Source organism: Mustelus asterias, chromosome 1, assembly GCF_964213995.1.
Source record: "Mustelus asterias chromosome 1, sMusAst1.hap1.1, whole genome shotgun sequence".
Classification (NCBI taxonomy): Eukaryota; Metazoa; Chordata; class Chondrichthyes; order Carcharhiniformes; family Triakidae; genus Mustelus; species Mustelus asterias.
Genome location: NC_135801.1, coordinates 155,723,228 through 155,750,808, shown reverse-complemented (window position 1 = coordinate 155,750,808; position 27,581 = coordinate 155,723,228). Strand labels below are relative to the sequence as shown.

Here is a 27,581-nt window from a genome sequence, read left to right as displayed (position 1 = left end):
ATCCAGGGAGGAGAAGCTAAGATATTAATTTGAACACCTGTTTAAAGCCAAGACCAACAGGACTCAATAAGTGTTACTATATCAGATTCAAGATAAGAATGGTCATTACATACAGGTTCATTCGGGAAGGAAAGGATTTCAGGTAACTGTTTTACTCAGGAAATGGTGAAGTAGGAGGCATCAAGCGTTTGAGTATATGTTATTTTTCTGGAAGGAAGTGATCCTTTAACTGAGGCACACATCTATTCATTTGGTTTTTTGGGGGGGGAATGAGGGTGGTGGACTAGAATCAGATTTAGTGATAAGAGCTTCTGTCAGATGAGCATATAAATTGGCCAAAGGGAAAAGGAGGGTTGGATACTCAAATTCATAGTTTGGCTGCTTCATTGAACTGTAGCCTTTGTTGAAGTGGATAGCATTCCCATGCTAATATGCAAGGATGCCATCCTAAAAATGAAGTGATATGCATGATTTTGCACTGTTCGAGGAGCACAATAGCCTATGCTATGGAAAACTGAGCATTTGGCCATCAATTGGTTCTCCTTGCTGGGAATTGTTTGGTCAAGGATGTAGGGTTCCCGTAACGTCATCGCAGCTCTACCACTTGCAAATAGTTATACCCACTGAGATAGTGCCCAGCAGCACAAGCAGCAAGCGAGGGGGGCGAATGGGCAAAGGGGATGGTTATCAAGATGATTTATCATCCATACCACTCTGCTGCTCTACTCGAAGAATTCATGAAAACTCAGGAAGTAAATAGACCCAGCCCATACAGCCGCAGAAACCCAAGCTGTGGTGTATAATCTAATCTTGTAGAGCGACATAATGAGACAGTCTTGTCCTAAGCAGCAATGGGGAAATATCCAACTGTCAACCATATCACTTCCTTCTCATTATGGTGGCACTGAGACAAGCACTAGTCTAATTAGTAAGAGACCCTCATCATACATTCTGTCTAAGGAAAAGGAAAGATTCAAAAGCTGCATATAAAACACTAATATTCCAGTCATAAATTGTGGCCATTTGTACTTGTATCATTACCCCTGGTGCCCCCAAGGATCTATCCGTGGCCTTTTCTATTTCTCATTTACCTGCTGCCCCTCAGAGAAGCCATCCAGAAACATGTCAGTTTTTGCGTGGAGATGATGACACCCAGCTCTATTTTATCACTGACTTTCTCAACTCCTCTCCTTATCAGCCTGTTTGTCAGGCATCCAGTACTGGATGAGGAGAAATTTCATCCAACTAAGCATTGTGAATACCAGAGCCATTGTCTTCTATTCCAGATATAAACTTTTAAAAATTATTTCATGGGATGTGGGTATCACTGGCTCGGCCAGCAGTTATTTCCCATCTCTAACTGCCCTTGAGAAGGTGACTGCTTTCTTCAATCACTGCAGTCCATGTGACTATAGGTATAGAAAGGGAATTCCAGAATTTTAACTCAGTGGCAGTGAAGGAACGGTGATATGGTTCCAATCAGGATAGTGTGTGGCTTGCAGTGGAACTTGCAGGTGATGGTGTTTCCATGCTTTGCTGCCCTTGTCCTTCTAGATGGTAGAGGTCATGTGTTTGGAAGGTGCTGTTGAAGGAACCTCGGTGAATTGCTGTGGCGTATCTTGTAGATGGTTGTTCTAGGGCAGTATCAGGGATTGTGTCTTATACAGTTTAATTTATATGTCCGTTCATATTTTATTTAATTTCAGTGTACTACATGCAGGGCTACACAGAGCAAGCCCAGAGAGCCAGGCCTCAGCAGAGGGAAGGAAAAGGTTAACGCAGACAGCTAAAGGCCTGCTCTGCCTACAGAGCATGCTATCAACTTCTGATGTGCAGGAAATCGTTCCGAATTATCATAAGAACATAAGAAATAGGAGCAGGAGTAGGCCATCTAGCCCCTCGAGCCTGCCCCGCCATTCAATAAGATCATGGCTGATCTGACGTGGATCAGTACCACTTACCCGCCTGATCCCCATAACCCTTAATTCCCTTACCAATCAGGAATCCATCCATCCGCGCTTTAAACATATTCAGCGAGGTAGCCTCCACCACCTCAGTGGGCAGAGAATTCCAGAGATTCACCACCCTCTGGGAGAAGAAGTTCCTCCTCAACTCTGTCTTAAACCGACCCCCCTTTATTTTGAGGCTGTGTCCTCTAGTTTTAACTTCCTTACTAAGTGGAAAGAATCTCTCCGCCTCCACCCTATCCAGCCCCCGCATTATCTTATAAGTCTCCATAAGATCCCCCCTCATCCTTCTAAACTCCAACGAGTACAAACCCAATCTCCTCAGCCTCTCCTCATAATCCAAACCCCTCATCTCCGGTATCAACCTGGTGAACCTTCTCTGCACTCCCTCCAATGCCAATATATCCTTCCTCATATAAGGGGACCAATACTGCACACAGTATTCCAGCTGCGGCCTCACCAATGCCCTGTACAGGTGCATCAAGACATCCCTGCTTTTATATTCTATCCCCCTCGCAATATAGGCCAACATCCCATTTGCCTTCTTGATCACCTGTTGTACCTGCAGACTGGGCTTTTGCGTCTCATGCACAAGGACCCCCAGGTCCCTTTGCACGGTAGCATGTTTTAATTTGTTTCCATTGAGATAGTAATCCCATTTGTTATTATTTCCTCCAAAGTGTATAACCTCGCATTTCTCAACGTTATACTCCATTTGCCATATCCTCGCCCACTCACTCAGCCTGTCCAAATCTCTCTGCAGATCTTCTCCGTCCTCCACACGATTCACTTTTCCACTTATCTTTGTGTCGTCTGCAAACTTCGTTACCCTACACTCCGTCCCCTCCTCCAGATCATCTATATAAATGGTAAATAGTTGCGGCCCGAGTACCGATCCCTGCGGCACGCCACTAGTTACCTTCCTCCAACCGGAAAAACACCCATTTATTCCGACTCTTTGCTTCCTGTCGGATAGCCAGTCCCCAATCCACTTTAACACACTACCCCCAACTCCATGTGCCCTAATCTTCTTCAGCAGCCTTTTATGGGGCACCTTATCAAACGCCTTTTGGAAATCCAAAAACACCGCATCCACCGGTTCTCCTCCATCAACCGCCCTAGTCACATCTTCATAAAAATCCAACATGTTCGTCAAGCACGACTTTCCCCTCATGAATCCATGCTGCGTCTGATTGATCGAACCATTTCTATCCAGATGCCCTGCTATCTCCTCTTTAATAATGGATTCCAGCATTTTCCCTACTACAGACGTTAAGCTGACCGGCCTATAGTTACCCGCCTTTTGTCTCCTTCCTTTTTTAAACAGCGGCGTAACATTAGCCGTTTTCCAATCAACCGGCACTACCCCAGAATGCAACGAGTTTTGATAAATAATCACTAACGCATCCACTATTACCTCTGACATTTCTTTCAATACCCTGGGATGCATTCCATCCGGACCCGGGGACTTGTCCACCTTCAGTCCCATTAGTCTACCCAGCACTGCCTCTCTGGTAACATTAATCGTATTAAGTATTTCTCCTGCTGCCAACCCTCTATCGTTAATATTTGGCAAACTATTTGTGTCCTCCACCGTGAAGACCGACACAAAAAACCTATTTAAAGACTCAGCCATATCCTCATTTCCCACTATTAACTCCCCCCTCTCGTCCTCCAAGGGTCCAACATTCACTCTAGCCACTCTATTCCTTTTTATATATTTATAAAAACTTTTACTATCATTTTTTATATTAATTGCGAGCCTAGCTTCATAGTCTATCCTTCCTTTCTTTATCGCTTTCTTAGTCTCTCTTTGTTGTTTCTTAAATTTTTCCCAATCACTTGTTTCTCCACTATTTTTGGCCACTCTGTACGCAGCTGTTTTTATTTTAATACTCTCCTTTATTTCCTTCATTATCCACGGCTGGTTCTCCCTTTTCTTACAATCCTTGTTTTTTGCTGGAATATATTTTTGCTGAGAACTGAAAAGGATCTCCTTAAAAATCCTCCACTGTTCCTCAGCTATCCTACCTGCCAGCCTGCTCTCCCAGTCTACCTTAGCCAATTCATCCCTCATCCTATCATATTTCCCTCTGTTCAAACAGAGGACACTGGTTTGGGACCAAACTTTCTCCTCTTCCATCTGAATCAGAAATTCGACCATATTGTGGTCACTAGACCCAAGAGGGTCCTTCACAATAAGATCCTTAATTCTACCTACCTTGTTACACAATACCAGATCCAAAATAGCTCGTTCCCTCGTCGGTTCCGTAACATGCTGTTCAAGGAAACTATCCCGACAGCATTCTAAGAACTCTTCCTCCATTCCACCCTTACCGACTTGAGTCTGCCAGTCAATGTGCATGTTGAAGTCCCCCATGATTATTGCCGTTCCGTTTTTACACGCATCCCTTATCTGCTTGTTTATAGCCCTCCCTACCTCAACATTATTATTTGGGGGCCTATATACCACACCTACTAGTGTCTTTCTCCCTCTACTATTCCTCATCTCTACCCATAATGATTCCACGTTTTGTTCCTCAGAGCCTATGTCATCCCTCAGTACTACCCTGATATTATCTCTTATTAATAGCGCGACCCCACCACCTTTTCCTTCCTGTCTATTCTTCCTAAACGCCTGATACCCCTGGATATTCATCTCCCAGTCCTGGTCACCTTTCAGCCACGTTTCTGTAATGGCCACTAGATCGTACCCACTTGTGCTGATTTGCACCATCAACTCATTTACCTTGTTCCGAATGCTTTGTGCATTCAGGCAAAGTGTCCTTATTCCAGCTTTTATCTGGACCCGCTTTGATGAGTCGCGAACACCCTCTCCCTCTACTCCCTTATCTAAATTACCGCCTTCATTCACTTGCACCCTCTCCTCTACCATTAATTTTGTAATTCCCCTTACCCCTGCATCCTCCCCCCCATCAATTAGTTCCTTGATCCTAGTCAACTCCTCTAGCTCCCCTCCCCCCAACCTATCTAGTTTAAATTCCCCCAGTAGCCTTAGCCAACCTACCGGCCAGGATATTGGTCCCCATGATTATTGCCGTTCCGTTTTTACACGCATCCCTTATCTGACAATATCCCTATCATGACAATAGGAGAACCGGCATTAAGACAGCCAGGCTCCATATAGTCAACAGAGGTCATAGTCTTCTGTAAAATATGATCATCGAGCAGAGGGGTGGATGATTAACACATTGTTGTAAATTGGTTGGGCCAATAGAACGCTTTGACATTATAATCGGGTAAACGGAACTGTCCAAAGAACTGATTAACGAAGTTGTACTGAACAATGCAGTCTGCATAACGAGATTAGAAGAACCATCTTGTATCCAACGCAAGGAATTAATATGCTAATGTAAACCTTTGTGACTCGAAAAAGTGTAATAACCTGTACCAATCTACCAGGTGAGAGAGGGCTTGCAGGCAACCTGAGATTTCAAGCCGGAGTCCAGCTGTCCCTCATGCATGTGGAATAAAAACTTTTCTTGAAGTTTGACACGGTCTCCAAGGCTCGACTCGTTTTATTTCCCTCCTACAATGGTACACAATGCTACCACTGTGCATCAGCAGTGGAGGGAGTGCATGTTTAAGGGGTACCAATCAACATGCTGGTTTGTCCTGCTTTGTCTTGCACTCAAGCTTCTTGGAGTGTTATTGGAGCTGCATTCATCCAAGCAAGTGGAGAGTGTTCCATCACAATCCTGACTTGTGCCTTGTCGATGGTGGACAGGCTTCGGAGAGTTAGGAGGTGGGTTACACACAACAGAATTCTGAGCCTCTGACCTGCTCTTGTAGCAACAGTATTTATACAACTTCTGACCAATGGTAATCTTTAAGATGTTGATAGGGACACGAACATCGTTACCGAGATACTACTCCATCTAACTCCCTGACAATGGTCTGAGGCTGAACCACACTGTTCACAACCTTGCTTCCATATTTGAACCAGAGATAAACCTCTGACCACATATCCACACCATCGCTAAGACAACCGATTTCCACTCTGTAATATGCATATTTTTTATTCATCCATGGGACATGGGCATGGCTGGCTGGCCAGCATTTATCGCCCATCCCTAGTTGCCCTTGAACTGAATAGCTTGCTAGTCCATTTCAGAGGGCAGTTGAGAGTCAACCACATTGCTGTGGCTCTGGAATCACATATAGGCCAGACCAGGTAAGGATGGCAGATTTCCTTCCCTAAAGGACATTAGGGTTTTTCCAACAATCGATAATGGTTTCATGTTCATCAGTAGATTCTTAATTCCACATCTTTTTTATTGAATTCAAATTCCACCATCTGCCTTGGCGGGATGCGAGCCCAGGTCCCCAGAACATTAGCTGGTGGAACATTCTCCACTTGCCTGGATTAATAGTCCAGCAATAATACCACTAGGCCATCACCTCCCCAAATATTGTCTGAATCCCCCACCCCTGCTTAAGTGTATCTTCTGCTGGAACCTCCATCCGTACCTACGTTACCTCCTAGTCTATCCCAAAGCACATTTGACCAGTCTCCTACTTCCTACCCTCCGTAAATACAGTGTCATCAAACTTCCGCTGACACATGTCCTAACTCATACCAAGTGTAGTTCACCCTTTGACCCTGTGTTCATTGATCTACATTAACTCCAGACAGTCAACGTCTCAATTTTAAAATTCTCATCCTTGTTTTCAAATCCCGCCACGGCCTCTCCCCTCCCTATCTCTGGAATCTCCTCCAGCCCCACAACCGTCTGAGGTTTCTGTACCGCTCTAATTCTGACCTCCTGAGCAATCCAGATTGTAATCGCTCCACCACTGTCCTTCTCCTCTGGTGCCAAGGCCCTGAGTCTGGAGATTCCCTCCCTACCTCACCTTTCCTCCTTTGAGGTGCACCTTATAATCTATCTCTTTGGTCCAATTTTGGATCATCTACCCATATGGTTTGGACTTTGCAGTGGCAATGATGGTGAGGTTATCAGCCTTTGTACTCATTATTTCAATGGAACCAATAGAAGTTTCGGAAGCCCCCAAATGAGCTGCAGAACAGGGAAATTCAGTTTTTGAAGTTTATTTATTAGTGTCACAAGTAGGCTGACATTAACATTGCAATGAAGTTACTGTGAAAATCCCCTAGTCGCCACACTCCAGTGCCTGTTCGGGTACACGGAGGGAGAATTTAGTATGGCCAATGCACCTAACCAGCACGTCTTTCAGACCGTGGGAGGAAACCGGAGTGCCCGGAGGAAACCTACGCAGACACGGGGAGAACGTGTAGACTCCGCACAGACAGTGACCCAAGCCGGGGATCAAACCCGGGTCCCTGGAGTTGTAAGGTAGCAGTGCTAACCACTGTGCCGCTATAGGATCTATCCTTGGAGAATCCTCCTTCAGAGGCTGCTGCCTGTGATTTTGTGCTTCTTCAGGGATCGGTACTCGGGCCGCAACTGTTTACCATTTATATAGATGATCTGGAGGAGGGGACGGAGTGTAGGGTAACGAAGTTTGCAGACGACACAAAGATAAGTGGAAAAGTGAATCGTGTGGAGGACGGAGAAGATCTGCAGAGAGATTTGGACAGGCTGAGTGAGTGGGCGAGGATATGGCAAATGGAGTATAACGTTGAGAAATGCGAGGTTATACACTTTGGAGGAAATAATAACAAATGGGATTACTATCTCAATGGAAACAAATTAAAACATGCTACCGTGCAAAGGGACCTGGAGGTCCTTGTGCATGAGACGCAAAAGCCCAGTCTGCAGGTACAACAGGTGATCAAGAAGGCAAATGGGATGTTGGCCTATATTGCGAGGGGGATAGAATATAAAAGCAGGGATGTCTTGATGCACCTGTACAGGTCATTGGTGAGGCCGCAGCTGGAATACTGTGTGCAGTATTGGTCCCCTTATATGAGGAAGGATATATTGGCATTGGAGGGAGTGCAGAGAAGGTTCACCAGGTTGATACCGGAGATGAGGGGTTTGGATTATGAGGAGAGGCTGAGGAGATTGGGTTTGTACTCGTTGGAGTTTAGAAGGATGAGGGGGGATCTTATGGAGACTTATAAGATAATGCGGGGGCTGGATAGGGTGGAGGCGGAGAGATTCTTTCCACTTAGTAAGGAAGTTAAAACTAGAGGACACAGCCTCAAAATAAAGGGGGGTCGGTTTAAGACAGAGTTGAGGAGGAACTTCTTCTCCCAGAGGGTGGTGAATCTCTGGAATTCTCTGCCCACTGAGGTGGTGGAGGCTACCTCGCTGAATATGTTTAAAGCGCGGATGGATGGATTCCTGATCGGTAAGGGAATTAAGGGTTATGGGGATCAGGCGGGTAAGTGGTACTGATCCACGTCAGATCAGCCATGATCTTATTGAATGGCGGGGCAGGCTCGAGGGGCTAGATGGCCTACTCCTGCTCCTATTTCTTATGTTCTTATGTTCAGAGGTTTTAAAAAACCTACATCTTGTGAAATGAGGTGTAACTGGTTTTTAATGCCATACTAAGTTCACCTTCTCAACAACAACAAGCTACATGTATAAACCACTTTAACATGATCAAACATTCCATGGCACTTCAAAGGAGAATTTTAAAGAATGTCATTGAGCCAAATGAGCGGATATTAGGTCAGATGACCAAAAGCTGGTCAAAGAGGTAGGTTCAGTATCTTAAAGGAGGAAAGCAAGGTAGAAAGGAGGAAAGGTTTAGAGAGGGTGTTCCCGAGTCAAGGCTGCTGAGGGAACAGCTACCAATGGTGGCATAATCATAATTAGTGATGTAGAAGAGGTCCAAGTTAGAGGAGCACAGATATTTCAGAGAGATGTTGGGCTGAACGAGCTTACAGAAATCAGGAAGGGCAAGGCCATAGAGGGAATTGCAAAGCATGGTGAGAATTTTAAATCAAGATATTGCCTGATCAGAAGTCAATGTAACTCAGTGAGCACCACCTGTGATAGGGGACTTGCTGGGGGTTAAGATCCAAGCCGCTGGTTTTTGGATTACCTCCAATTTATAGATGGCAGAATGTGGGAGACATTGGAATAGCTGAGACAAGAGGTAATAAATGCATGAAAGAGAGTTTTAGCTGAGATAGAGTCATAGGGAGTGATCTTACCAGCTTGTCACGTCGGCGTGGTTAACTGGTAAGAATCATAGAATCATAGAAAGAATCATAGAAACCCTACAATGCAGAAAGAGGCCATTGGGCCCATCGAGTCTGCACCAACCACAATCCCACCCAGACCCTATCCCCATATCCCTACATATTTTACCCACTAATCCCTCTAACCTACGAAGCTCAGGACACTAAGGGGCAATTTTAGCATGGCCAATCAACCTAACCTGCACATCTTTGGACTGTGGGAGGAGCACCCAGAGGAAACTCAGGCAGACATGAGGAGAATGTGCAAACTCCACATAGACAATTGCCTCTCCAGGAGATTGGCCACTCGCCCAATCTCCTGGTAAGATTGGGCGAGAGGCGGGAAATTGGGTTTTTCACTTCTCGTGATGTTACTGGCACTGATTTGAAAGGACGTGAAGCCAATTTCAATATTCAATGCTTCATTTAAATATCAGCAGGGAATCCCAGACCCTATCATCTGGGCTCACTTGCCCTTATCTGTTTGTTGGTCAAGTTCCTCCCTGGCAACGATCACAGATGGTCCCCGCTAATTGAAACCAGATATGCTGGTCTTGATGGTAGCCATGGAGACTATTGAAGCACCCCCTGGGTGGTCGGAGGCAGGGCCCACCAGGCAGTACCAAGGAGACGGGGCCTCAGGGAGCGTGACCTGAGGTGGGAACGAGGCCTGACGGGGCAGGCCAAGAAAGGAAGGAGGCAGGTGGGGAGCTCCATATGGGGCAGCGGGGGAGGGTTTGGGGAACTCTGCAAGGGGAGTTGATTGACAGGGGCAGTGATCAGCCGCGGCAGCGATCAGAGGGTGGGGGTCGATATCTGGGGCAACGATCGTCCGGGGGGGTGGCGGGGGTTTGTGATGTCTGGGGGGTTTGGGGGAGCCTGGCACAAGGAGCAATTAGTGGCGTGGGTCCTGATGTCCATGGGGGGGGAAGGTGGGGAAAAGTAACAGAAGATCTCCCAGTGCACTGTGTGTTCATAGTGTGCGGGAAGATCAGGGCTCATGCGCACTGGTGCCCCTAGAGCTCAGCAGCCAGCTTCCTGGTGAGATTAGGTTCCATCCTCTCCCCCTGCTGGCGAGAATCACATAGTGCCTTTTTTGACTGAGTATCATAAGATTTCATCTTTCTAATGCCAAAAAAAGTCCCATTTTCACTTTCATTCAGCACTTAGATTTCTTTTCATAAGATCGTTGCCATAGAGTTTTACATCACAGAAATTGGTGCTTCTGCCCATCATGTCTGTACTGGCCATTAAGCACCTATCTATTCTGATCCCATTTTCCAGCAATTTGTCCACCGTCTTCCTATGCTATGGTGTTTCAAGTGCTCATCTAATGCTTCTCAAATGTTGTGAGGGTTCCCGCTTCTACCATCCTTTCAACCAGTGAGTTCCAGGTTCCCGCTGCCTGCTGGGTGAAAAAGACTTTTCTCAAATTCCCTTTGAATCTCCTGCCCTTTGCTTTAAATCTAGCGGCATGGTGGCACAGTGGTTAGCACTGCTGCTTCACAGCACCAGGGATCTGGGTTCGATTCCCAGCTTAGGTCACAGTCTGTGTGGAGTTTGCATGTTCTCCCCGTGTCTGCGTGGGTTTCCTCCCACATTCTGAAAAACGTGCTGGTTAGGTGCATTGACCCGAACAAGATCTGGATTGTGGTGACTACAGGAATTTCACAGTAACTTCATTGCCCTGTTAATGTAAGCCTTACTTGTGACTAGTAAATAAACTTTACTTTTACTTTACTTTTGCTTTAAATCCATGCTCCCTGGTTGACTAAGGAGAAAAGTTTATTTCCATCTACCCTATGTATGTCCCTCATAATATTGTGCACCTCAATCTGGTCCCCCCTCAGCCTTCTCTGCTCTAAATAAAGCAACCTCAGCCTAACCAACCTGATGAGGTGAGACAGCGAAAAAGCCAGGTGATGTTATCGAGGTGGATAGAAGTGGCCTTAGCTTTGGATGCTGGAAGTGAATCTTGGGATCAAATGTAACATCAAGGTTGCAAACAGACTGGCTTAATCTCAACAGTCCATTGTAGGACAATGGAGTCAGCAATTAGGAAACAAAGTTTGGAGCGGGAACCAAGAACAATGCTGTCAGCCTTCCAAAATTTTAATTAGAGGGAATTGGTGCTGTACTGAATGTCAGATAAGCAGCCTGATAATTTAGCAACAGCAAAGGGGTCAAGAGAGGTGGGTAATGTAGTAGAATCATAGAATCCCTACAGTGCAGAAGGAGGCCATTCGGCCCATCGAGTCTGCACCAGCCATAATCCCAACGAGGCCCTATCCCCGTAACCCCACATATTGACCCTTCTAACCCCCTGATGCTAAGGGGCAATTTAGCATGGCCGATCCACCTAACCTGCACATCTTTAGACAGTGGGAGGAAACTAGAGCACCCGGAGGAAATCCACGGGGACAACACGCAAACTCCACACAGTCACCCAAGGCCAGAATTGAACTTGGGTCCCTGGCACTGTGAGGCAGCAATGCTAACCATTGTGCCACCGTGGATGTCCTCAGCATGCATATGCAAACTAATGCTGTGCCTTTGGATGGTGTTGATGAGGGTCAGTAGACAGATGAGAAATAAGAGGGATCTAAGGATAGATCCTGGAGCATGTTTTAAAATCTATTATTTCTATGAATTTCTGCAGTGCTTCTCATGCTCATTTACTAAAAATTTGGAGGATGGACTATCAAACTACCAGGCAAATGGCGTAAAATGCCACTTATGTTGTTTTTCAGGGTTTCCATGGCTTTTCCGCTGAAGTTACAGTTGATGAATGGGAGGAGCCCTATAAAAATGCATTCCATAATATTAAAATTAACCTCTCAACTGCTTTCAGCCAGAAGTCTTAATGCCTAACCAGGAATTTCTAGTGAGATTTGACGAGCTGGACCGACATCCAATTTTCTGATTCTGCTCCCCGCCCCCAACGCACCCGCTAACTCCCCCCCCCCCCCCAACGTACCCCCCAACCCTTCCCTCACCCCCGCCGGTGCCTGTTCTGCTCTAGCATAACCAGCCATTGTGATTGGAAAATGTCTCCACAGACAGCAATGTTCTTCAACTCTGCCCCAAATGTGCACTCAGAATATACACTCTTGTATATCTGCGTGAATGTTTCCATTTTCACACAAATTGTCCTCGTGGCCTCTCTGATTAATATCATCAGCATCGTTGAGAAAGTTTACTGAGATGTTCCAAACGCATTTAGGGCCTGTACAGCTGGCAGAGAGAGAATCTTTCATCCTTTCAATCCAGAATGTGCTAAAAGTGAGCTACGATGGACCCTCGGAGAGGAGTGATACCAGTGAATTCCTACTGCAAGCATTCCCACACAAACAAAATGCATTGTATTAATCACACAAAGGTTAAAGAAATGTTACTCACTAATCTGTTGCAACACGATGCTTCATTCACCTTCCAATTTGCGAATTTATCATAAAGAGATACTATTTCATTTATACTCAATGTCTGTCACTTGAAATTCCAATTTACACCATTAAGTCACATTGAATGTTTTTAAGGCAAGGATAGATACATTTTTGAACAGTAAAGGAATTAAGGGTTATGGTGAGTTGAGGGGGTAAGTGGAGCTGAGTCCATGAAAAGATCAGCCATGATCTTATTGAATGGCGGGGCAGGCTCGAGGGCCAGATGGCCTACTCCTGCTCCTAGTTCTTATGTTCTTATATCCTGAAAATGAACAGACCAATGATTATCCAGCAGCAACAGATATAACATATATTGTGGCTAACTGGACAATGGAATAATCACCCGCATTTTCAATTACAAGGAATGTCCTTTCAAGCTAACAGTGGCAACTGGGGAGCAATTTACAGAGTCTGCCTTTTTATTCTAAAATGATGGTCAACTATCTCCACCTTAATCACCTTCATGTCTCCTATTTTAACTGGAACTTGATGAAGACTATGCTAGTAGAAAGCTTTTTCAGCTTTTCTTTGAGGTTTTTCAGTATTCACAGAGTCTAGTGTATGTGGCAGCTCTATGCTAAAGGATTATTAATTAGTCGTGCCATTCACTTTTGGGCAGAACATCACAAAGCTGGAGTTTAGTCTATCTCGCTTGTGCTGGTGCTGTGCGTTCCTCAGTCGCATCTGGATCACTAGAGGGAGTACAGTGTACCATTTTGGCACTGTAGTTTAAGAGAACAAAGTTCCTTATGAAAATTAACAAGCATGGAGGAAACCATCCTTATCTGCTCTGCCCTTCAAGCAAAAAGATCCTTGAAGGACAAAATAGCAACAAAAAAAAACAATTCAAAAGGAAAACAAAGGCTTCAAAAGTACAACAAATGCTAGACTCACTCTCGTCTCAGACAGAAAAGTATGATTCATTATGGGGCCCTTCTTATTTTTCATGCATTGATTTGTGGATCACAAGACGGATTTGAATGAAGAAGGCTCTTTGACTTCTTTTGATCACATTCCTCCAGATAATCAAACCAAATAACTTTCCATCTGAGCATTTAGCTGTTTGTTAAATGAGTCCAGTATCCTGTCCTCAATCACGCTTCCAGCAAATGTGTCCTGATGTTAATTAGCTCCCTGATACCTGTTTTCAAATTGTCATTCACCACATTGAATTCGTGTCCTTTTGCCTGATTGCTCTAGTGTATCTGAAAATATTTCACAGAAATCATAGAACCTCTACCATGCAGAATCAGGCCATTCATCCCATCGAGTCTGCACTGACTCTGCGACAGAATGTCCCATCAAGACCCTATCCCTATAACCGCACATACTTACCCTGCTAATCCTCCCTAACCTACACATATTGGGACTTAAGGGACAATTTTTTAGCACGACCAATCCACCTAACCTGCATATCTTTAGACTTCAGATTTCTCCCATCTTATTTTCTATGCTTTATAATTTCTGAGGTGCGGAACTGCAGCTTGTTTAGTTCCAAGTAGGTCATCTTTCTGACATCAGGGTTCTGCCCCATTATTCTGCTCTAATTGCATCTTATGTCACAAATCAGTGAAGCACTATGCAGTTTTAGCTTAATTTTGGAAGATGCCAACTGATTTAGTCATTCAGAATTCTATTGACTTTTTTGCCATCTGGTTCCAGACTGATTCCTGGGATGGCAGGACTGATGTCTGAGGAGAGATTAAGTCAGTTAGGATTGTATTTTAGAAGAGTTTAGAAGAATGAGGGGTGATCTCACAGAAACCTATAAAATTTTAACAGGCCTAGAAAGGGTAGACGCAAGAAGGAATGTTCCCGATGGCTGGGGAGTCCAGAACCAGGGGGTCACAGTCTAAGGACGTGGGGTAAACCATTTAGGACTGAGATGAGGAGAAATTTCTTCACCCAGAGTGTTGAGCCTGTGGGATTCTCTAACACAGAAAGCATTTGAGGCCAAATTGTTTTTAAAGAGTTTGAAATAGCTCTTAGCGCTACAGGGGTCAAAGGATGTGTTGGCGGGTGGGGGCGGGGGGGGGGGGGGGGTGGGGGGGTGGGGGAAAGCGGGCTATTGAGTTGGATAATCAACCATGATCATAATAAAGCTTAAAGGGCCAAATGGCCTATTCGTGCTGCTATTTTCTATGTTTCAATATTTTAATAGCATTTGGACCTGGTAAGCAATGAATCACAAGAATACTAGAAATAGAAACAGGAGGAGACCACCCAGGCTCTTCAAGCCTGCCCCGCCATTCAATACAATCGTGGTTGATCTATGCCAGCCTCAACTCCTTTTCTGTGCCATTTCCCCATAGCCCTCTATCCCTCAATCTGTCAAATATTTGTCCATCTCCACTTTGAATACTTCTACTGATCCAGACTCTACCGCCCTTTGGGACACTGAATTCCAAACATTCACCACTCTCTGCAAGTAGAAATTTCTACCCACCTCAGTTTTAAATGACTGGCCTTTTATCTTGCAGCTATGTCCCCTTGTTTGAGATTCTCCCATTAGTGAAAACATCTCACCATCTACCCTGGCAAGCCCCCTTCAGATTTAATCTGTTTGACTAAGGTCACCCCTCATTCTTCTAAACTTCAAGGAATACAGACCAGACTGTTTAGTCTCTTTGATAGGACAACTCTCTCATCCCAGGAATTAGCCTGGTGAATCTCCTTTCGACTGCCTTCAATGTTGCTCTATCCTTTTTAGGTAAGTGGACCAAAGCTGTACGCTGTACTCCAGGTGAGGCCTCACCAACACCCTGTACAATTGCAACAAAACCTCTTTATTTTTAAATTCTTAATCACTTTGCAATAAAGGCCAAAATGCCGTTTGCCTTCTTAAATACTTGTTGGACATGTCTGCTAGTTTTTTGTGATTCAGACTTCCCCACATAAGATTCCATTTGCAGGTTTTCGCCCAATCACCCAATCTACCTATATCCCATTGCAGAATCACAATATCCTTATCACAACATACCCTTCCACTGATCTTCGGATCATCGGCAAATTTGTAAACCTTACATTCTGTTCCTTCCTCAAGGTCATTAATGTAAACAGTGAACAATTGCAGGCCAAGAACTGATCCCTTCGGAACTCAACTAATTACACCTTTCCACTCTACAAAGGACCCATTTATTCCAACTGTCTGTTTTCTACGTGACAGCCAGTTTTCAATCCATGGTAACACAGTTACTCCAATTCCATGGGCTTTTACTTTATGCACCAATCTCTTATGCGACCCCTTGTCAAATGCCTTTTGGAAATCTAAATACTCTGGGGGTGTGGCAAGCCGGTAAGATCGCCTCTCGTGATGATATTGGCACTGAATTGCCGGTGTAATTAGTCTTGCGCTTTTAAAATATTTATTTTCCAATTCAAATATTAATAGAGAGCCCAGGACACAATCATCCGACCTCATTTGCCTTAATGGCCTCGCCGTAAGAGGTTCTCACCAGTGAGGATCATATATGGTTCCCCATCAATGGGGACCAGATGTGATGGTCTCGCCAGTGGGACCAGAGGCCATTGAGGCCCTCTCAGGTGGTCAGAGCAGGGGCGGACAATGTTCTTTGGGCAGTGCCAGCCTGACACTGCTAGCCTGGGACCCTGGCAGTGCCAGCCTGGCACCCTGGCAGTGTCAGTCGGGTACCCTAGCAGCATTGCCCATTGAGCACCAGGTAGTGCCAAAGGGCAGGAGCTAAGGAGAGGAGCAGGGCCTGAAGGGCAGGCAGCATGTGGGGAGCTGTGCACTCTGCAATCGGAGGAGTTGAATGAGGATGGCGATCGACTGGAGTGGGTGGGTGAATGAGGGTAGCAATCAACTAGGAGCAGTGATCAGCCAGTGGCAGAATTGGGGGAAGTGATTAAATGGGGGGGGGGGGGATGCAAATGGGGATTGGTGGCGGAGGAGGTGATCAGGGGGTAATCGGGTGGTGTGGGAGGCCTTGTCCAGAGGGGTGGGGGTAGTGACAAACTCCCAATACACTATGTACTCTTGTACACGGTACACTGGGAGATCAGGCGCAAGCGCAATAGTGCTCTCTAGCAGCCAGCAGTTGCCTTCCTGGCATGAATAAACTCTGTCCACTCTCCTTATTGATGAGAATCATACTTCACCTCTTTTTTTTCTAAATGTGATAAGATTTGAATTTTTGTCTTGCCGAAAAAATGGTCTGAAACTCTTCTGCTTTAACCCTCATTCGGCACTTAGAATTTTTTTGGTAAGAGTGCTCCCACTACATCCTCTCTATCTATTCTCACTGTTACAGCCTCAAAGAATTTGAGCAAGTTTGTGAAACATGATTTATCTTTCATAAAACCATGTTGACTATGTTTGATTATATTCAGCTTTCCTAAATGATTAGTTATTTCCTCTTTGATTATTGACTCCAGCATCTTGCCAGTAATAGATGTTAACCTAACTGGCCTATAGCTCCCTGCCTTCTGCCTTTCTCGCTTTTTGGACAAGGGAGTCACATTGGCTTTTTTCCAACCTTCTGGTACCCTCCCAGAATTTAGCGAGTTATGAAAATTTTCAACCAATGGGTCCACTATCACTGCAGCCACTTCGATTAAAACCCTAGTGTGCAGTTCATCGGGTCCTGTTGACTTGTCCACCTTTAGCTCCTTGAGTTTCTCTAATACTCTATCCCTTGTGATTGGGGTTTTTGTAAGTTCCACTATGTTATTTTAAATCAGCCCATCTGATATCTTAGGGATATTTGCAATGTCTTCAACTGCACTTAGGTTTCTTTCAACATTGCAATGCAAATTCTAACTCACCTATTCATGTGTCCCAGGAGTTAACATGAACCAGACTCTTGAGCCCAACTGGAATCTTTGATTTATTGAGGTTTGGAGTCCACAGAGAAAAAAAATTGTATTTTTGATATTGGATAGAATTTTGATAATGTCATCCCTGGTACAAAGATAACTCAGATAGGGATTAATTTCAGGTCTAACTTTTGCTGTTAAAATATTGGAAGAATTATTTTGGTCTCATGTTTTGCATCTAATGCAATGTTGCTTTCAAACTCTGTGAGAGATTATCCAGCCTCCCTGTGGCGTGTTTCTCGGTGGTGGGAGGTGGCTGGTGGCAGCATCTGTTCTCCCCCCCTTGTCAATGGGATTTCCCACTGAATCCACATCACACCGCTGGGAAACCTGTGACAGTGGTGCGCCGCTGGTGGGACCGTAAGATCCCACCGTCGTGAACAGCCAGAATATCTCACCCACTAGCTTAGCATCCTTACCTATTTTATGGTCTGCTGCTTTATAATCTTGCATTCAGCCAAGTAGTCACAATCCTCCTTCCTACAAGCTTTGTAAGTCGTTTTTAAACTGGCTACTAATTTCCCTGTTAATCGATACCAGAGTAAGTTTGTTCATTCTACCTGAGCATTTAGGTATGCATATAGGGCGGCAAGGTGGCACTGTGGTTAGCAATGGTTCGATTCCCGATTTGGGTCACTGTCTGTGCGGAGCCTGCCTGTTCTCCCCGTGCCCGTGTGGGTTTCCTCTGGGTACTCCGCTTTCCTCCCACAGTCCAAAAGACGTGCTGGCTGGGTGGATTGACCATGCTAAATTCTCCCTCAGTGTGCCTGAATAGGCACCAGAGTGTGGTGATTAGCGGATTTTTACAGTAACTTCATTGCAATGTTAATGTGACACGACTACTTGTGACATGAATAAATAAAATTTAACTTGTCCTACAAACTCTGCATGAAGTTTTTTGAAGGATTGTGAACAGATTTATTTCTAAATACTTCCCCCATCTAGATACTTCGAAGCTTGGCTGCCTAAAATTAGACACCAGGGTGAAATTATGTTATCACATTTTTTTCCCAAATCAGATTGTGCTACGGTCACTGCCCAACAACTCAGATATTTCTTGAATCCTATTTGGTCATGCAGGTGTTTTAAAGGGAGCTGCCTTTCTTTGGTTTCCTTGGACATCTGGGACAGATTTTCAACTTGCCTCCAGGACATTACAAATCTTCCATCATTATAGAAGCCATCTGACTTTCTTCACAATGCCAGTTCTACGCTCGCTTACCAAGGTGAAAATCTGTATCAGGAAGCCATTGTGAATGACATTGATGAGGCCTGAATCATTCCTGCTTGGTCATTCGCAGACTAGTTAATCCCCGATCAGTGCTTTCCTTTTCTCACTCAATCTTCTACTAATAATATAAAATGACAAGTCATTCTACTTATTCTGACCTTTGGGTCCATAGCGAGCCTCCCAGTGAAGTGTCTCTGAATCGAGACTGCCAGCTTCCAGAGGTACTTTGTGTAATGGGTTCAGGCCCAGAGTGGATTCGGCCGAGGCAGTTAAGTCTCTCTACTCCGTCAGTCTTTTAACAACCATGAGAGAATTGACATTCACATATTTAACTAAATTGGAATAAAATGCAGCTCTCCAGAAATGAAAGTGCACTGATTCGAAAATACCCTTAAAACCAAAAGTAATATTGTTTACCAGTTGAAATGAAATGCACTTTCAATATAAACACTGAATACAGGATGCCTCAGCATGATAAACCCAATTAAGCATTGTAATAACTGCAGCAAAGTTATGCAACAAAATTACTTGAATTATCATTATTTTATGTTACATGTTATTTTGACTCAGCTCCATTCCCTGCCCTGTTTCAGTAAATTTGGTTCATCTCATTGTAATGAAGCACTCCATCAAGTAATAATGGTGTGGCGGGTCCCAACTGGCCAAGGTTGTAAAGGAAATACTTCACTGTTTATATCTCTGTAGCATAGAGCACAGAGCAATTTTAGTCTGGGCAGTTCCAGCTACATGGTCTTGTTTCCTCTCTCATCTTTTCTCTATATCTGTTCCTTGCCTTCCTACTTCTCTTGGTCTCTCTCCTTCTCTCTTTTTGTCACAGGCGTAGGTTGAGAGGTGATAGGTTTAAAACTGAGATGAGGAGGAAGTACTGCTCGCAGAGGGTGGTGAATTTGTGGAACTCACTGCCCCACAGTGTGGTAGAGTCTGAATCGTTGAATGGTTTCAAGAAGGAGATAGATATATTTCTAATAAAACAGGGATATGGGGAACAGGTGGGGAGGCGGATTTGAGATCAAGGAGAGATCAGCCATGATCTGATGGAATGGTGGTGCAGGCTCAAAGAGCAATATCATTCGCAATGTCTTTCTGATACAGATTTTCACCTTGGTAAGCGAGCATAGAACTGGCATTGTGAAGAAAGTCAGATGGCTTCTATAATAATGGAAGATTTGTAATGTTCTGGAGGCAAGTTGGAAATCTGCCCCTACTTCTGCTCCTAATTCCTATGCTCCTATGTTTACAATCCTCTTTCCAATGATCAGCCGTGCAGCTTCAGGTCAGTTTTCAATTGCTGTGCCTTTATTTGCTTGTTCAGATTAATAGCTGATAGACAAACAGGTGGACAGAAAAAATGAATGAATGATGGAACCTGTCTAAAGAAAAAGGCACACCTTAAATGCCAGTGATGACTATGTGTTCAGAAGAAGGGAAGATCGTCAAAAATTGTAATTGTTTTTCTTTTAATTCCCAGGTCAACTACAGACTCATTCATGCATTTGAGATCTGTACATAGAATAATGGGTGGTAGGTAGGGTGGAGTTCCCAGGCAGTAACAAGATGCAAAGCTTGAGGTGATGTCATCAACTATAAAAATGCAAGTTGAGCAGTCTATATTTACTGATCATTCAAGATTTTGTTGCTAATTTTAATTCCTGTCAATCAGAATTATCTATATTAAATATTAATATTCTGTTAAAAATGTTATATGTTTGCTGAGGTGCTGAATGTCATTTCTTTAAAATGGACCATCCTTCGTCAGTATTTTGAAACTTATTGAGACAAGTTCATACGACAAATCTTTGCCTCCAGCTCCTCCAACCCAAAACTCCTTCATTTCAAGGAGAATTGCCATTCGAATAAAATGACTTTGCAATTTAATATAATTGTTAGACATGCACAATTATGAATTTGCCATTCAAACTAGACTGTACCAGGAAATTAAATTAATGTAAAAAGGTTTCTGCTAAAATTGCCAAGGAAATACTTTCCCTATGTATGTAGAACAAAATTTGATAAAATGTGTTACGGAAAGGATCAGCCATAATCTATTTGAACAGTGCAAAAGGCTGAATGGTCTACTGCTGTTCCAATATCATTGTACTGATTGGTATGCTGCAGAGTCAGATTACATTGCTGATTTCCATTAATTAATTGAAAATTGAGTTCAACTTCCCTTGGTTGGGGAAGGACAGTATTCACAAAGGTTCCTATGCCTGACTAGTGTCCAGCTAGAAAGTCTACATGAGAGTGCAACCAGAAAGGGAAATAATCAACCCATGATGTCATGTACTGTTGGGTTACATGGTACTCAACATCGAGGCTCAGAATTAAACAGTGTCTACCTGAGCATGGAGATGCTGGGGAGTCACATCCAATTAGTGATCATCAACTTCGGGAAAGGCAGGGAGGAATCTGCGAGGGGAGGGGGGTTATCAAATAGAAGATGCCCATGGCCCAACAAATTGTTGAGAAACACTAGGCTGTGGCAGATAGAATGATTCAATTGTGAGAGCTCCACTTCTTCACACTACTGGATAATGACCATTACACACGCAAGAAGTTGATTAGGGCCCTCACACATTAGCTTTAAGCATCAAAGATTCCCTTATTTCCAAATAATAATGCCCCATTATTTTTTTTTTAAAGAAGAATCCTATCGCAGACAAAGATAGTACCACAAAAAAATGTTTAAATGCTAAAAGGAATGGCTCTGTGCTATCAAGTAACCTATCAGTCTGCTGAGGCCCATTTTAAATCACATTGTGTTGCTGTATATAAGAAAGCTGTTAAGTTGCTAGACAGCTTTTATTACACTGAAGCATTACCGTCTTACCTTTGCTATTTCCATCAGGCCCTCGAAGGATTGTGCATTCCTCAATGTTACCGAAAGCTTCAAATAGTCTGCGTACGTCCTCCTCTGACTGTTGTTTGTTCAGCATGCCCACAAACAATTTTCTGTCTTCTGGAACAAAAGTTAAAGGTGCTTACCAAATCCTTGCTGGTTCATGCTATATACATTTAGTAATATATCTGTATTTATTAAAAACAAAACAACTTGCGTCTCCAATATGTCTATATTGCACTCATTAGTTTTTTATTTTGTTTTGGAAAATATTCACATTAAAATGTAGACGATTGGATGGTTTTATGTATAGTCATATCAAATACATCTATAAATTAATAATTTCGCCATATAAATGTTAGGTTATTTATGTAAAAATAGGCATCCACTGTGTCACAACAAAGATTTCATTCTTCAACACATCACAATGCTTGTACGTTACATTTTAAAATTGTGTGCTTGGCAGCATCCTAACTGAAAAACAATTTTTTTCTTGACTTGACACCAAGGTACACACTTCTATTTGAAATTTAAGTTAGACATGATTGCAATTAAATCCTTGCATTTGTGCACCTGAAATTTGCAAAGGATAATCCATTTCACTCCGCAGTTTCTGCTAATTCATTTCGTTCACTTTTCCATTCTGTCTTAAGATGGCAGCAGTGCCCACACGAGCAGACAGGCATGTAACGGCAGGAGTAACAGATGCTCCTTTACAATAATGAAGGAGTTTTTTTCTCCTTTTTTTTTACACAAACTGATATTTTCTTTACCACAAATTATTACTGTCAGATTTCTCCCCTCTTCCTGCTCTACTGATGACATTGACTCCTGGTCGCATTCTGTCCCATGAGCGCCAGACACCCTTCTGATATTTTGCCTCAAATGGCAATAATAGATTAATCTGAATGATTGGAAAACTACTGTAGTTATATTTTTCACAATAGTTTTTAAACATACTGTATCCTTTTGCAATTTGAAACTGAGCGTTTAGAATTAGTCAGTTACAGTTTATGTGTTAAACATTCAAAGTGAAATGCTTGTTACTTCAGTATTCAAAACTCTACAAATTCACAATGTATACGCATAGAGGACCCCGACTTATACAAATTATGTCCCTTTTATGTTAGAGGGCAAATTTCACAAGGTGAGGTGAGACCAGAGAATCAGAAGTCAGTGAATCTGATTTGCACAGCGATGCATTGGACAACTGGCAGCACTGTGCACTGACTCTAGACCCGATTCTCCTACCTGCGTCGCGGGTGGGTCTTTGAAAGATTTAACCTCAGATGCACAAAAGTGACACATTTTACCTGAATTAACTGTTGCCTCAATAAAAAAAAAATCCCTTTCTCAATTATTCATCTCTGCAAAAGTAGATTGCATGAAATTGCTACCTCACGGCACAAACTTTCTGCTCCAATGTACTCTGAACCCATTTATGTTACCTACCAATTTAAACAAACACAATTACTTTTACTCAGGCTCACAAATTAACCCAGAGTCACTTTTATCAGACGTACTCTCCTTCACCTCAACTCAACCACACAAATCCACTTACTGCAGGGAAATTAGAATTGGACAGAATACTTAAAGAAAAGCACTACATATACCCCTCACCACAGCTGGAGCTCTTTCAATGCGTATATGCCCTGCAGCTTATTTCAGTTAAATTACAGTAGTAAGAAGCCACATGCAATCAACTAAATTTGCATTAATGGTAATGAAGTGTAAATGAAACAGATGCAATTGAATAAAATAATGTAACAACACTGTAACAATTTTACAATAATGAATTAGTAACAGCTTCTGCATCAACATGATTGAGCCTGATTTCTCCATCTCTGACATTGGTGCAAAGCTTAGCATTAATCGTCAATCAATTTTCAGTTGTAAAATACAAATTTAAAGAGAAATTAGTTTTTACAGAGTCTTTTATGTATTTTTCTGTGAGTAATGCGGGTTTTCACCGGGTGCTCCGGTTTCCTTCCACAGTCCAAAGACGTGCTGGTTATGTGCATTGGCCATGCTAAATTCTCCCTCAGTGTACCCAAACAGGCACCGGAATGTGGCCACTAGGGGATTTTCACAGTAACTTCATTGCATTGTTAATGTGTGCCTACTTGTGACGAATAAATAAACTTTAATTTTTAATATACAGTCAAAATATGTACTGTGACCATGACTCATAATACATAAACTCGGCAAATAGATCTAAAATTATTTCCCTCTATGCCTTTCTGGAGACAGACAAGTTAATGAGTAGTTTGAAAGAAGATAGCAAGTATTTTTTCTCTTCAGCCTTTCCATCACCTTTTGTGGTTTTGTTTTTGTGTTTCAGCTGCCTTCAAATAAAGAAGCAAATAAGAGAATTGAAGTGCAGAGTGTTTGAAGTGAGGATCGATTATAATGACTGGTATGACATTCTCCCCCACTGTCTGTAGCTATAATCCTCTGAGGTGGATTCTTACTGTGGTGTGAAGATAGCCTACAAGTTATAAATAGCAGTTACTCGTCTATATGGTATAAAGTTAGACCTGTCATCTCGGAAAAGGCATTGCAGATGCAGGTTATAGAAATTAACTTCCGTTAACCGAGCAACACAACGGTGAAAGAGGAGGTCGATTGAAAATCTAATAGAAATGCATATTTTCACCAAAATCAAAAATCTTAAACTTGTGTTTATATGCTTGCTTACAATATTCATTTTTAAAATGTTTTTCCCCTGTGCTCTATTCACAGTCAAAGAAGTAGAAAATAATTTTGCTCTGAATCTTACGGTAGCAATAAACTCATTCCAATTTGACATTGGTTAACACTCAAGATGGAGCTACAGCTTCAATGATCCTGATTCTAACATATGTTCTACTATAATATTTCTATTCCATGTTTAAAGTTTTAAAGTTATGCATTCATGTCACAAATAGGCTGATGTTAACACTGCAACAAAGTTACTGTGAAAATTCCCTAGTGGCCACACTCTGGAGCCTGTTCGGGTACACTGAGGGAAAATTTAGCATGGCCAATGCACCTAACCAGCATGTCTTTTGGAGTGTGGGAGGAAACCGGAGCACCTGGAGGAAACCCATGCAGATAAGGGGAGGACGTGCATACTCCGCATAGACAGTGACCCAAGCCAGGAATCAAACCCAGGTCCCTGGCACTATGAGGCAGCAGGGTTAACCACTGTGCCACTGTGCCGCCCTCTGCTGCACATTCCATGTGTTACCTTTATGACATTTCTAGAGAGCATTCTCAAAATAAGTGCTCATTAATTCAGAAACCTTGAACAACTTTGCATTACAGAGATATACCATTAGCATCGTGATTAATATTGCCAAACTCACTACTGTTGGACTCTCCTTTACTACCCACTGTCCATCATCACTGACTCAGGTATGTTCTATTGACATCAGCAGTTTCCTTGTGCTTTGCCAAATAGCCGTTCCTCTTGTGAACTTAGACAGTGAGCACTTGTGAAGGGATCGCTGCCAATTTTGACCAGACCTTAATTTGATGGGCCGTGCATTTTCAAAGAACTACTGGAAAAAGTGGTTGGAAAGAAAAAAACATATTTCCTATTCAACAAGATATATAATCATTATAATTTCTGATGCACTGGTTTAGAGCAACTAATAGTGAGGATGCTTAGTATATACAGTGATGGTGAAAATATCCAGTAGCCATAAGGTCTTTTCCCTTCATTGCTTGTCCAGCTGACTATGGAAGGATATTTTGGCAAACCAAAAATTCAGAAGAATGGACATAGAAACTGGAACTGCACTGAATCTGGAATAGGTATCTACACGTTAATATCATCACTTCCAGCTGGATTGTGTATTGAACTTCCACAAGTGATATAGAAACAATTAATCAAGTGTTGCATGTGGTGTGACCAGACCCAGTCCATCTTTGAATAATCCTTTGGACTGATTTTTTCCCAAATTTAAAAAAAATCTCTCCACTTGTTCCTTATCTAAAATGCATCTAGCTGTTAACATGTGGCCTACCTAGATTTACCCTCCAAACTCTTTTTCTGGTGTACCCCATAACTTCACTGAAGAGACTGGGATTTATCACAAGGAAACCTGGAGCTAGACACTTGAACCATTTTGTGGAGCAGTGCATTGGATTCTCAAAGTTCTACCATTGCACAATCTTAACTTTTGATCTCGCTTGTGACGTGATCTAATTCAAGAAACCAATAAACAGCTGCACAGAATTAATTCACTAAAAGGGGAAAAACCCGAATAGCAATTCCAATCTAAAGAGGCAGCTTGAGGGAAGTTTCATCTTTTAAAAATTTCCTGGATAGCAATTTGGGTCAATATTGATTATACTAGACTCATCACTCTCTCTCACACGCACACACGCATGCAGACATGCCCACACACATACACACGCACATATGCGCCACACACACCATACTCACACACCCATACACCATACAGACACACACATGCCGCAAACACACTGCACACAAATACACACATGCACACACATGCAGATAACGCAAACATACATGCGCACACACACCACGTGTGCACAGACACACAACACACACACACACACCATCAGATTGCCAGAGTTAGCACTCAGATCTCCTGGAACTTCAATAGAAATTCAAATTAAGCCAGTCTTTCTTGGGCAGGTTAGGTTTTAATTAACCTATTGGTAACAAAGTAATTCTAAACTGAACATAACGCAAGGCAGCAGGCACCATAGTGTAGAACTTTATAAAACAGAAATGCAATTACTTGCAGAAACCAGGTTGGCTCAGAAGTAGGTAAACATCCATCTCTCTCTGTTCCCTCTTTGCAGCAACATTTCTTTGTGCATTTAGCCACTGACAGTAAAATATAATGAGCAGCCACATTGAACTTTCCAATGGACACCACAGCTCCAACCAGTAGGATGTGCAATTCCAGAGTCCATACTGCTGAGCTGCACAGGAGCCATTCAACTAACGATTAGTCTTCAAAGGATTCACTCAGTTCAAAACAAGTGCTGTGGGAGATAGACAAGCGGCTGGATACCTTTACTTATATCACTCAGACCCTCTCAGCCTTAGGGTGGGTTGCAAGGGATGTTCATTTGGTAAAAGTCGAGCGCCAGCAAAATAGTTTGAAAAACACTGCTCTAAGGGCAGCTAATTTATTTGGAAAAATGCAGCTATTTATTTCAATAATAGAAGGGGTTTTAGACAGCTTGGAGTTAGCTATTTCTATCAGCAGAAAATAAAACAGGCCAATTAACACATCATCACTTGCAGTTTTGGCAGGGTATTGTACAACGACAATTTATTAGAAAATAACCACTTATGCACTTAATAGAAATTAAGAGGAGGGACACAGTGCCCTGATCGTTAATGAATAAAGCATCAGTGGTCCAGTACTGAGCCACGCAGAGGAGGAAAACCCCTGGTTTTTGGCAAACTAACTGATTCCAGCAAAGTCATGGTGTGTCAATGGGCTAGACAAAGACTTTGTTCTCATGGTTAATTACCCAGTGCTGGAAATAAAAGAGCGAGTGGGGAGAATTCAAGGCCTGAATATTACTGGGTCTGGTGGTGAGTAAGAAGGGAGTAGAAAGGCCTGTGTCCTAACGCTGGTGAGAATGAGGATGCCACGGTGTTGATGAAACTGGGAATTAAAGCATGCATGGAACAATATCGTGGAACAGTATCGTTAGAAAGGAACAGAATGGACGGCCGCTAGCAATAGAAAAATCACTGCTGACAAACATCGAAGGTATATTATGCGAACCGTACCTAATTTACATATCTAACCTGCTGGGTTGCTGAGGCATTTGGAATAAAGTTTTTCCTCAAATGAAAGTGCTTTTGTGCTACGTTCTGCAGTTGGTTTTCCTAAATGATCACTGCTGAACGCTGCTATCGGAGAAAGGGGACAGAGAAGTCCAAGGACTTTCAGTGGTGTAAATTATTTAGTAATATTTTATCTGATAATGGGGGCAGACCAATTACCAGAGCAGATTGACAATAATGACATTTACTGCTGTGTACAGCAACTTCATCAGTATTCTAAACGTTCCAATGAGACATTTGGCAAATTGTGTAAAAAAAACAATTAAAACTATTTATTAC

General features: G+C 42.9%; 1 protein-coding gene across 47 annotated transcripts in view; it reads right to left on the bottom strand.

Annotated features, from left to right (window-relative positions):
* The window catches only part of celf4 (CUGBP, Elav-like family member 4), a 1,189,091-nt gene that overhangs the window by 290,140 nt on the left and 871,370 nt on the right, over nucleotides 1-27,581 (bottom strand). For 24 of the 47 annotated variants that reach the window (XM_078220798.1, XM_078220789.1, XM_078220922.1 and 21 more), the window contains one exon: nucleotides 21,467-21,595. In XM_078220798.1, coding sequence (XP_078076924.1) covers nucleotides 21,467-21,595 — 129 coding nt within the window. The remainder of the gene's footprint in view (nucleotides 1-21,466; nucleotides 21,596-27,581) is intronic. The other 23 variants (XM_078221056.1, XM_078221159.1, XM_078220863.1 and 20 more) reach the window with 1 other exon arrangement.